The sequence below is a fragment of the Budorcas taxicolor genome, chromosome 18, assembly GCF_023091745.1.
Source record: "Budorcas taxicolor isolate Tak-1 chromosome 18, Takin1.1, whole genome shotgun sequence".
NCBI lineage: Eukaryota > Metazoa > Chordata > Mammalia > Artiodactyla > Bovidae > Budorcas > Budorcas taxicolor.
In genome coordinates, this window is record NC_068927.1 from 23821837 (window position 1) to 23834899 (window position 13063).

Below are 13063 nucleotides of genomic sequence, written 5' to 3' on the forward strand. Positions count from 1 at the left end.
GCCATCTTCCACCTGCACAGTTTTAAGAGTTTCCTAGTTGGTACTTTCCTTTGTTGGCCCCACCTCCATCAGAATTGTGTTCCGATAAATATGGCCGGCAGATTCTTTACCACTGTACCACCAGGGAAGCCCTAAAGAGGTTGAATTTTTAAGCATATTTTGAACCTGTTTTGTGTACCTTGTTGTGTGTGTGTTAAGTCACTCAGTCGTGTCTGACTCTTTGCGACTCCATGGACTGTACCATTGGGTCTCCTCCATTGCGGGCAGATTCTTTACCAGCTGAGCCCCCAGGGAAGCCCCCAGATATGGCAGACTTGTCATTCCTTGCTTTGTAAATTCGGCTGGGTCTCTCTTATCTCTGAGGTCAAGTCCAAACTCCTCTGCATATGCTACAAAGCCATTGATTCTGTGATCCCAAATCACCTCTGCTGGTCTAGTCTCCACTGCTTTGCCTGACATTGTGTCCAGCCTCCAACTCCAGTCAGACTTTCTCACTAGCTCTTGGCTCTACTGTGCCCTGTCATCCTTTCATGCTCTTGTGTCTCTTGTCCCCTGGGGCTAGAGTACCCTCAGCCCCTTTTCTGTCTGGTGAGCATCTACTCATCCTTAGTTTACCTTACTTAAGGACAGTCTCTGTTGATACGAGGAAGTCCCACTTGTGTTATATTCAGAGTGTATTCAATATCAGAACGCTTCTCACTACCTCTGCCACGTGCATCGTGGCAAAAGCTGCCTCCGTTTCTCTCTCTTGAGTGGTTGCAGTGGTTTCCTAATTTCTTTTGCCTCCATGTCCAGTTTGTTTTAACACAGCATCAGTAGTAGCTTTCTTCTTAAAGCATAAATCAACTCATGCTTCCTTGGTGGTCCAGTGGTTTGCCTTCCAATTCAGGGGGTGCGGGTTCGAGCCCTGGTCAGGGAGGTGGGTTTCCACATGCCTTGGGACCAGAAAACCAAAAGATAAAACAGAAGCAACGTTGTAGCAAATTCAGTAAAGACTTAGAAATCGTCCACATCAAAAATAAATAAATAAATGGATCAGCTCATTAGATTTTCTTGCTCAAAGCCCTTCATGGCTTCCCATCTTTTCAGAGTTAAAGCCTAAGTCCTGGTGGTTACTTACAGAGCAGGGCAAAATCTGTCTCTGACTTCTCTCCTCTCATTTCCTGCTTGTCCTGGCCCCTCCCCTCCCACTCTGGCATTCTAGCTCTTCCTAGAATAAACCAAGCACACTCTTGCCCCAAGGCCTTTGCACTTAATGTTCCCTCAGCCTGGAACTCTCTTTGCCCCCAGGTGTCTGCAGGGCTTGTGTGCTCATTTCTTGGCCTTCCTTGGCTCAGATGTCACCTCATCAGAGGCCTCCTCTGCCCATCCTGTGTAAAATTCAGCCCTGACTCTCCTATCCTACTTACTTGGGTTTGTTTTTCTCCATAGCACGTATCGCATTCTAAAATGCATTAATACACCATAATACAGCAATACACAATCTAAACTATAAAATAAATATGTTTTACTAAATAAACAAGTAATTAATGAATAAATAAAACACTCTATATATACATATACGTAATGAACTATATGGTGCTTCTCTGGTGGCTTAGTGGTAAAGAATCTGCCTGAAATGCAGGAGACATGGGTTCAATCCGTGGGTCAGAGAGATCCCCTGGAGAAGGAAAGGGCACCCCACTCCAGTATTCTTGCCTGGGAAATCCCATGGACAGAGGAGCCTGGCGGGCTACAGTCCATGGGGTTGCGAAGGATCAGACACAACTTAGCAGCTAGACAACAACAATGAAGTGTGTATAGTTTAGATTCACAGTGTATAAATATAAACTAAATATAGTATGTGTGTGTGTGTATATATATACACACACATATATGGGCTTCCCTGGTTGCTCAGATGGTAAAGAATCCATCTTCCATGTGGGTGGCAGTTCCATCCCTGGGTTGGGAAGACCCCCTGGAGGAGGGCATGGTAACCCACTCCAGTATCCTTGCCTAGAAAATCCCATGGACAGAGGAGCCTGGTGGGCTATAGTCCAGGGGGTCACAGGAGTCAGACATGACTGAGCACATGCGCACAACAAAGAACAATTTTGTTTGTGGAAGGATTTTCCGGACTCCATTCCTAATCATTTATTCCCTGCTCCGACAGTAGTATGTTCATACTTCTGTTGTGAAAAGTCTGAGATCTCTAACTCTTGGTTCCTATTTCTCTTTCGACTGTTAAACTATGAGATGCTATAAAATGGGACCTAACTCGTTTTTGTCATTATATTTATGGCACTTTATGCAGTGTTTGGTACGAATAAATATGCAGTAAATTTTAAATAAATTCAAAATGAGCTACCGAATGAGTGAGTGAGCCGGCATGTTGTCTCAGTGTGGAGTGCACTTTGCAGCGTGTTCACAAGACTCCTTGCGGGAGCTGCTGCAAGGCCCAGGCAGTGCCTTGGGAAGACCGCCCGCCTCCTTTGGGAGACAGCTCAGCATCTTGCAGTGGGGGGCTGGACCAAATAAGTGTCTAGCCCATTTGTCCTGGGATGGCTGCCAAGTCATAAGTAATTTACAACGAAAATCATGTAGAAAATATTGTGATTGATATAGCGTGAATTTCTATAGAGTGCAAAATAAAGTGTTAACTGGCAAAATTTATTAACAGCCAGATTAGAAATATACTCCCATGAAATCAGAGTGTCCTGGCACTTAAATGAAGTCCATTTCCCAGGTCACTTGAAGATTTTAAATTTTATTTCACTCTAGGAAAGGCTGAGTTCCGTTGGTCTTCATTTAGGAGAGCCTCCTGTGAACTGGCACCTTATTCAATACCATGTCTTGACTTCACCATATGATGAAATTCTTTCAGAACCATCCCTTGATATGAGATGAAGAAGGAGAATTTTTATATAATGGTTTAAAATAGGTAGAAAATAAAGCTTATGCTCCAGAGAAGCTAACATTCCGTATCTTTCAGCCATTGATAGAGGTCTGGCATGTTGGCAACTTATATCTGAAATACCTTTCCAGTTTACAAAACAGAAATAGACTGACAGACGTAGAAAACAAACTTATGGTTGCCATAAGGGGAGGGATAAATTAGGAATTTGGGATTAATAGATACACACTACTGTAATAAAATAAACAGCAAGGACACAGAGCATAGCTCAGGGAACTATCTTATGATAGCCTATATTGGAAAACAATCTGAAAAAGAACGCATATAACATATATATATAGAACTGAATCACTTTGCTGTATACCTGAAACTAACACAATATTGTAAATCAACTATTCTTCTATTAAAAAAATACCTTTCCAAATACTTACTAAACTCTTTAATATATAATCATCATTTATGTCACAGAATCTTTTATAGATCTTAAGGAATGTATTATGTGACCAGATAACTGCTAATATTATAATTACATAACTGTACCCTCCCTGGAAAAACTTTAATGGGATTAAATAACAACCAAAAATTCTAACGTATTTGAAAATCTGCCAACAGGTGTTCCAAATTACTGTGTGATATCTGATGTTCTACTGATACCTGTCCAGAATGGAAAGTGGATTATTTGTTTGATGGAGTGAATTAATATTAAATTATTTAATGTTCATTTCTTTTCCCAAATTCATCTAATGTTCATTTCTTGAATTACAATATTTAATGTTCATTTCTTTACCCACTGTTGTCTTTAAAGAAAAATTTAACAAGCACTTCATGGCACTTTTATGTGTCAAGCACTCATCTAATTACATCATAAATAGTAAGAGAGGACATTTAAATTGAGGCTTGGAGAAGTTTTCTCCTGCATTTTTGGAGATTATGACAAAATTAGTTAGTTATTTGTATTCCTTGTGGTAAAATCAAAATTTCCTAGAGCATTGAGCAACATGCCAAGTCAGATTTAGACAGTACCAGAAGATATCTTGCGGAGAAGGCAATGGCACCCCACGCTAGTACTCTTGCCTGGAGAATCCCAGGGACGGGGGAGCCTGGTGGGCTGCTGTCTGTGGGGTTGCACAGTTGGACACGACTGAAGTGACTTAGCAGCAGCAGCAGCAGAAGATATCTTGAAATATTTTGAAAATTTAGAGTCATCAAAAAGAACCTGGCACATACAAGAGGTGTCGTATTATTCGAAATTAAGAATTAGCTATTTGAAATTAAGAATTTTCAAATGTAACATCTTTTCTGATTTAAGAAGTATTCTGCATCTATTTTTGAAAATTTGAAAATTGTTCAGATGTCTAAAGAAAAAAATTAAACTTACATCCAAGTGCATTACCCAGAGATAACTACCAGAAAATTTTGGCTCTGTTTTTCTCCAAATCTTTTCTGTATTTTCACATATACTATTTTTCTTTGTATGAAACTATGACCCTATTGTCTGAATATCTTGTTACTAATTTCTCATATAGCATTAGTTCATAAAACATATTTTAAAAAATCCTTCTAAAATGTATTACTTACAGAGGAGCCTGGTGGGCTACAGTCCCTGGGGTTGCAAAGAGTCGAATACAACTTAGCAACTGAACAGCAACAGCAGCAATTCTGAAATAAGCTGGAAAAAGAAACAGAGTTGCATTCAGATAAGATTGTAAATTTGATAATAGGCAGATGAGTGAGTTTCAGGGGGGTTTGCAGAGATGAAGGAGGGGCAGTTCAATGAAAATCTGAAATGAATCACTAGTTCAGAATGTGTGCTGATCGCTTGAGCTGATTGCCAAATGGTTCTCCACCCCTCCCCCATCACCCAGCTCTGCAGAATTACACTTCCGGGTCCTCTTATCCTGGATGAAACATGTGACTGTTTCTGTCCAGTGATAGAAGGCGGCTGTCACTTCTAGCCTGGAGTGTTTCACTGGCAGTGCCAGACCCTGCCAAACCCTCTTTTTCCTTTCGGCATAACCACCTGCTGGCTGCTTAGATCTCTGAGTTACTGTTTTACTGGTCAGTAATTCTCTGCCAGCCCACAAACAATATGTAAAATGATCAATATCACTGGGTGAAGCCACCAAGATTTGAGGGTTTTCTGTCACTACAGCGTTATCTACTCTATTCTGCCTGATCAGGAAGGCAAGACATAGTAGAAGGGATGCAGTAAGTTTGAGGAAGTACAAAGAAGGGAGATGAATTACTCAAGTCTAAATGTGGGACAATGACTAGGAAAGCATAGTAGGACTACCCTGCTTCTCAGAGTACCTGTGTTAGATGCTGATTACAAAGTGACAAGCAGCAGGTTAGGTGGCATCGCTGTGCACTGCCACGGAGACTGCCAGGATCCATTTAGGAATTCTGGCTTCTATACCTCGTTTATCCCAGTGGAACAACAGACACAGAGACATACTTTCTGTTTACACAGCCCATGAGGAGTGCAGCATAATCCAATAAACAAGAGACAGAACATTCTGGAGCCATGAGCAGTAACCCTAATTTTATTGCTAAACTGGCTGCTCTCTGAGCAAGGTCCCTGAGGCCTCAGTATACTGGAAGCACAGTTAGCTAGCAGCAGTGATTAAAAGGAAGTTTCTCCGTACTTTCTTAACAATTCCAGTGTTCTTTAAATAATCCTTAGTATAAAACATTAAAGGAGAGGAAGATCGTTCCCAGGAACTTGGTTTTGAAGCACACTCCCACTGGGACTGAGAGAGGAAGAAGCCTGGAAATAATACTCACACGCATACATACACTCTCGCTGCTATTGTTCAGTGCAGACTGGGCCTAGAGACTAATGAAGTTATATTTAACACAGGGGAATTATAACTCTAAAGACCTGGGAAATTCACATAACCACATGAGGATCACATATAAATACCTTAACATTAAAAACAACACTAAAAATATAACAGTAATAATGACATGGGAAAGTATTAAAAAGTTTTTTTTTTCCACTGGTAACTCTTGTTCCTCTTGCCATGGATCACACGTGCCTCTTTTTCTTTGGCCTCAAGAGCCCAGGACTTCAGTCCTTCCCCTTCAAGGCATTCTCTTTCCCCCAACTCCGTACCTGGCAGATCCTTCTCATCCTCCAGGTCTCTTACTCAAATAAACCCTCCCTGAATTTCCATCCTCCATTAGATATGCCCCTGCTCAAGACACTCAGTGACTTGGCTCCTGTAGTCAGTCACCCTGTCTTCTGTACCATCCTCTTCTTCCCGTATCGTTCCCATGAGTACGCTGACAAACCCTAGCGTACCCTTTTCTCTTCCATTGTCAAAAGTCGTCCCGTGGTCTAGCATTCCCCTGCATCAAGTCCTTTTTTCTCTTCCCTATCATAGCAAGACCATGGCAATAGACAGATGCCATCTCTGCCACCTCCTCTTTGATCCCCAGCTGACTCCCATCAGGCTCTGGTCCCCCTCACTCTGTTGAAATGACCCCGGTCATTGTCATCAGTGATCTTCATGCTAGTGGATAAGTTTTTCCCCATGTCGCTTGGTCTCTTAGGGGAAGCTGACGTAGTTGGCGCGTCCATCTTTCTTGAAATACTCCTCTCTTCTTGGCTTTGGCATTCATACACTCTCCTGGTTTTCCACCTCAACGTTCTCCTTTGCCGAGCCTTTGTCTGTGACTCAGGAAGTGGCTTCGGGTTTCCTTCTGGGTTTGTGCTGTTCCCCTAGGAGACCTCAGTCATTCCCAGGTCTTTAAAAATTTCCCAGGTTTGTGCTGACGGCTCCCACCCTGAGTTTCCTGGCCACACTGTCTCCTCTGAGATCCTGATGTATGTCTGCCGTTGCCCCCTTATTTCCACCAGAAGATTTCGTTGCCATCTTCTTGGCCATAGCTTCAGAATAAAGCTCCTCATTCCTTCCTGTCCTTCTATCTGTTTTGCTCTACCTCGGTCTTTCTTGTTTAAAAAGAAATAGTAAATTGGGACTTCCCTGGCGGTCCCGTGGCTAAGACTCCTCACTCGCAGTGCAGGGAGCCCAGGTTCAGCCCCTGGTCAGGGAACTAGATCCCACATGCCACAACTAAGAATTCACAACTAAAGATCTCGACCTGGTGCAGCCATAGAAATATTTGAAAAAGCAAACAAACAAAACCCCCAGAAAATTGTTTGTTCAGTTGTTAAGTCCAGAGTCTGGAAAAGTCATCTGCCACTTCTTCCCCTTCTTCATTCCTCACAGCTAATTCATAGTGTTTCCATTTGATCTGCCTACAAAATACATATTTTACCTGTTCATTTATCTCTGTCTCTAATCCAGACCCATTATCATTTTTCTCCTGGATGGCTGTAATAGCAACAGAGTTTTCCACTTTGACATTTGCCTCTTTCTAATCCATGCCCACTATTTTAATTAAGAATGATTTTTATGAAATGTAAATCAACCATATAACACAGGGAGCTCTGCCTGGTATGCTCTGGTGACCTAGAATGATGGGACGAGGGCCTGGTGGGAGGGAGATCCAACAGGGAGAGGATATATGTATATATATAGCTGGTTCACTTTGTTATACAGCAGAAACAAACACAACATTGTAAAGCAACTTTACCCCAAGTTAAAAAAAACAAACACAACATAAATCAAATTGTTCTTTGCCCTTTGATGTCCTCCAGTGCACTTAAGAGTGATGTCTAGAGTCCTTACTTTGCCCTCCCAGGCTCTGTGTGATCCAGCTGTGCCTTCCTCTTCATCTTTAGTGCAAGTCTCTCTGCCTTTGGCTCTTTTGCTTTGGTAAAACAGGTCTTATTTTTATCTCTAGAATAGGCTGGTCTCCATCCTCAGTGCCTTTGTAGGTTTCGGTCCCTCTTCATGGAAGGTCTTTCTCTAGTTCATCTCATGGCCGGCACCTTCTTTTCCTAAAGAGCTCAGTCTGTAGGCCGGCTCCAAGAGTGTCTTTCCTTCTGCAGTGACAGATTTTCCACTGGTTTGTTTCTGTCCGGGTACTTAAGACAACTTGGAATACTTCTTCATTTGTAAAATTTGGTATAATAAAAAGCTCTGTGAGGCCAGGAACCTTATTTCTGTGTAGTGTGTGGTATATACTCTACAGACATACATTGAATGAAAAAAATGTATGGAAAAATAAATGGTCTTGCCCTGTTGATCATATAAATGATTCCTGAATGAAGATGTAGAAGAAAACTGTCAAAAATGGTAGGCAGTACAATACTGAAAAGGTACCAGTCAGATGACATTTTCTGGGGGAAATGTGAGACCCTGGGCTTTGGTTTTAAAAAACCTCAGTTTCACTGTGTAGAATCAGGAGGCTGATTGGCTGAAAAGTGAATGAAGTCCTACACTGCATCAGTAAATCTCTGTGTTTCCATATTATGGGAGGACATTGTCTTACAGTGCTCTCCTCTGGTGATACCAGTGGAATTATTACATCTTTCTAAATTGCAATGGGATGTCTCATCCATTCATTCAGCCAGTGTTTACTGAGTACATCCTGGGCACTCGTATTATAGTTGGAAACAAAACTATCATGGCTTTTGTGTTCATGGGACTCAGTGTCTGACTCACAAGGAAAAGTTATTTCACTTTCAGTGAAAGCATTGAAGCAGAAGCTAGTTTTTCATTTATTGAGAGGCTGTGCAATCTTGTGGTTAAGAGCTCATGCTTCTGGAGCTCAACTCTGAAGCCTGCAGGTTTTAAATTCCAGCTCTCCTATTATCAGCCCTTGTGACTTTGGGCAAGTTATTATTTATTTTATTTATTATTTTTTCATTTTGCTATGCCACGTGGCATGTGGGATCTTAGTTCCCTGAGCAGGAATTGAACCCACAACTCCTGCATTGGAAGTGTGGAGCCTTAACCACTGGACCACCAGAGAAGTCCCCAAGTTTTTGGACTGTATGTCTACCTCAGTATTCTCATCTATGACCTGGAGATAATGTTAAGAATAGTACCTCCACATAAAGTTGTAAGAAGTAAATGAGTTGGTACGTATAAATCATTCTGAATAGTACACAACACTTGGTAAGCCCTTAAAAGAATAGGTGTTAATAGCAATTAATCAGGTTGTGTTTTTTTGGAGGGCCAAAGGCTGGAAGACAAGTTGAGGGTGGGGAGAAATGGCCATAGAGGGAACTTGGAAGACCAAAGACCAAATCATTATTATCATTTTATTTATGTTGTTGCTGTTGAGTCACTCAGTCCTGTCTGACTCTTTGCAACCCCATGGACTGCAGCATGCCAGGCTTCCCTGTCCTTCACTGTCTCCTGGAGTTTTCTCAGACTCATATAATTTTGTTTATAATTGTCTGTAATTGAGCTTGGACCTAAAACTCTTTGGTGGAGAGTTGATGACTTTGTTTTATTTAGTTTTCTATTTTAGACTAGAGAGAGATGTGTTCAGAAATAGCCCTGACAGTCTTTTTTATTCTCCTAAGGCTTGTGAAGAAACACACTTTTGAAATAATAAAATTATAGCTATCCATAAACACATGTTTTTGCTTTGCTTTTGTTCTAGTGGCAACTGAAATATCCTAAACTAATTCTCCGAGAAGCTGCCAGCGTGCCCGAGTTGCTCCATAAAGAGGTTCAGCAAGCCTTTCTCACACTGCACAAGCATGGCTGTTTATTTCGAGATCTGGTGAGGATCCAGGGCAAAGACTTGCTCACTCCAGTCTCTCGCATCCTCATCGGTAACCCTGGCTGCACCTACAAGTACCTGAACACCAGGCTCTTCACGGTACCCTGGCCCGTGAAAGGCTCTGATGCAAAGTACAATGAGGCCGAAATAGCTGTCGCCTGTCAAACCTTCCTCAAGCTCAACAGTTACCTGCAGGTAGAGACCATCCAGGCTTTGGAAGAGCTTGCTGCCAAGGAGAAAGCCAACATCGATGCTGTGCCAGTGTGCATAGGTCCAGATTTCCCCAGGGTTGGCATGGGGTCCTCCTTTGACGGGCACGATGAGATTGACATGAAGAACCGAGCAGCGTACAACGTCACTTTGTTGAATTTCATGGATCCCCAGAAAATGCCGTACCTGAAAGAGGAACCATATTTCGGCATGGGGAAAATGGCCGTGAGCTGGCATCATGATGAAAATCTGGTGGACAGGTCAGCGGTGGCAGTGTACAGTTATAGCTGTGAAGGTACAGTCTGCTCTGTGAAGAAGCAGCCCCGAACATAACATGACCAGAGTCGCGCAGGCTCTGAAGATACGCTCGTGTATGCGTGCGTGTGTTTGTGTGTGTGTGTGTGCACAGATGTTGTGTGTCCTTCTAAGGTTTGCTGCACCCATATATCTACAGAAAATCCTTCTTTCTCGTCCATTCGTGCTCTGTGGCTCCTTGTTATCCTGTGCTCGGAATACTTTCCCTCGTAAGCACTGCTTGTCATTGTCTTTCGCAAGCCCTGGAGAGCCGCATCTTGGTTTCACACACCCAACTACCTTTTTCTAAAGCTCAGAGTAGATCGTACAGTTGTTATAATTAACTTGCTGACAAAAGGCCAGGAAAACAAAAATCTGTCAAATCCTTCCAGGTTCCCACAGGTGTACATTGCCAGTCTTGCCAAAACGTTTTATTACAATTGACATCACTGTCTTGAAGGGAGTGATTTGTCAACTGTGGACTTGTTCTTGGCTTCCTCCAGGTTTGACTACTGTCCTTCCTTGTCAGAAACAGCTGAGGTGGGTTTTATAAGCTGACAGACCTCTATTTTCAGGCGTATCTCTAGCCCATCCCCCTCCCCCCACCTCCCTACCCCCCCTTCTCTCGATCAGTTCTGCAGTTTTAGACCTGAGAGGGTTTCTGTGGCCAGCCTGTTCTTGCAGTTTCTGAAACGTGGTGCCCTTGGAGCAAAGATCACAGGCTACCTTTTCTGTGGTCTACACAAATTTTCCTTCTCTGATTGTTCAGGTTCTGTGTCTTGAAGGTCCCCAGTGTTTTTCAGAACAGGATTATAAAAAGGGTAGGTGGACAAATTAAGGACAGAGTGACCTTTGCTGACTTCTTTGCCTGATCATTTGGCAAAGGAATATAAGATGCAGTATTAGCTCTTTTGGTGATGGAGAGGGAGGCCTGGCATGCTGCAGTCCATGGGGTTGCAAAGAGTCGGACACAACTGGGTGACTGAAGAACAGCAATTAGCTCTTTTGCCAGTTTCTCTCTTCTTCTTGTTCATTGAAAAATGCTTGGAAAACCAGAGTTCTAGATACACCATCTGGGAATCAACTGGAAATTTTAAGGGCCATTATTTCCTGAAAGCTTATTTTTTAATTGGATTTTGTTGTTATTTGACTCTTATTTACTAAGACAACTATTTTGGAAAAGGGATTTTCAAAAAGAAACCGTCCTTGCTCTCTATCTTACCATTTCCCAGTCTCAAAAATTTCCTCTGGATAGCTAAAATGTTTTCCACCTTTACCTTCGGTCTTTGGCCAGGAACAAGGAACTAGTTTAGCAGTTAGAAATTTTACTAGTTTCACTGGCATCTCAAATAATGATGCTGACCCAGGAAAATTGCTTGCAGGAGATTTGATGCTGTCCTAATGGAAAGAACTGCGAACCTCTGATCTTTAATAAGGCCTTGCCAGGGATTTAAGAACCATCACATCCAAGAACTCTGATGTTAACGAACAATGGAGTTTGTTAGTTTCTTTCTTAAGGAGGCAACTCTCTGAAACCGAGGCAGTGGTATGTGATAGCTCAAACAGCTACAAAGATGTCTTTGTGCTCCTGGAGCCTCTCAGCCTTTTTGTTTAATAGTCCTATTGTACTCCCAGAGCGTGGGTGATCAAATAGTTTTTGAAGCCTAGAATATCTTGTGGAGAGGAATGAAAATTTTTAATGACTAGTTTCTGTGGTTGGGAGTAGTTAAGATTGATAAACTATACAAATAAACCTAAGTACATAAAGCTTCATCCTTGCGCTTATCACCTAGACGAGGGAACTGCAGAATGCAAATCTATAGGGGCAGGGTAATTCCTTTGTGTTCTTAATCCCCAAAGTTCCCAGAACTCGATCTCATAATAGTAGCAATACTGGGAGCTCTCATTTATTGAGCACCTATTATGTGCCAGACACTGGTAGAAGCATTTTACATTCATTAACTGTTATTTTTGCAACTCTGTGAATGAAGTACTACTCTTAGCCTCATTTTTATATGAGGAAACTGAGGTACAGGAGGATGGTGAACTTTTCCATGGTTATACAGCTATGAATCAGCAGAGCTAGGATTTGAACTCAGACAATCTGGCTTCAGAGTCCTAACAGCTAAGGCTAAATGCTTTGTGAGCAGGTATTTCCCACCCCTACAGTATAGCGGGGCTTCCCTGGTGGCTCAGTGGTAAAGAATCTGTCTGCCAGTGCAGAAGATGCAGGAGATGCAGGAGACGCAGGAAACACGGGTTTGATTCCATGTCTCTCACCCTGGGAAAGCTGAATCCACTGAAGCATGGACGTTTGTTTCCATAATTCTGAAGTCTTTATTTCAAAGTGAGTACCTTTATACTTCTTAGCTGTCTTTGAGACCAGGAAAAGCTAAGTTATAATTACAGCTAGAAGTTTTAGAGCACTCATAATTAAAAAAAAATTTTTTTTTTCCCTTAGCCTCTCAGCATCCCTGTCTAAGGTCTCAAAGCTCATTTGATCTTGTTTGTTTCAGTGTGTCATGCCATGTCTATGTTTGTTGTTTCTGAAGTCACTTCCACTGCTCAGTAAAACTTGTTTGATCTTATAAGTCACATTTTTTTTTAATCTCCATGCAGTTATTTATTCAATTAACAGTACGCATCTACTGTTTGCCAAGCACTCTTCTAGATACTGAGAATGTGACAGTGAACAAAAATTGTTGCCCTCGTGGAGCTATGTTTTAGCAAGGAGAGACAGGAAGGAAACAAATAAGCTTATATATATTGCAGAGGTAAGGCACAGGCTTACAGTTTTAAATAGGAAAGTTAGCCTTCCTTCAGTTGGGCAACCTTGGAGCAAAGATTGGGAGGAGCATATGAGTGAATTTTGAAGACTCAAGAGATGGGACATGACTTGGGGATGTTTCAGGAGCAACAGGTGTGGATGGGAGAGAGGCAGGGAAGAGGTAAAGTAATAGAGGTGGAGACAGACTGGAAGACTAGGGGTGGGAGGTGGCAGAAGATAGGACCTTCTAA

At 42.1% G+C, this 13063-nt stretch overlaps 1 protein-coding gene across 1 annotated transcript in view; it reads left to right on the forward strand.

Annotated features, from left to right (window-relative positions):
- FTO (FTO alpha-ketoglutarate dependent dioxygenase) overlaps positions 1–13063 on the forward strand; it is a 426238-nt gene that overhangs the window by 115040 nt on the left and 298135 nt on the right. Inside the window, exon 3 of the mRNA XM_052655406.1 lies at positions 9419–10046. Coding sequence (XP_052511366.1) covers positions 9419–10046 — 628 coding nt within the window. The remainder of the gene's footprint in view (positions 1–9418; positions 10047–13063) is intronic.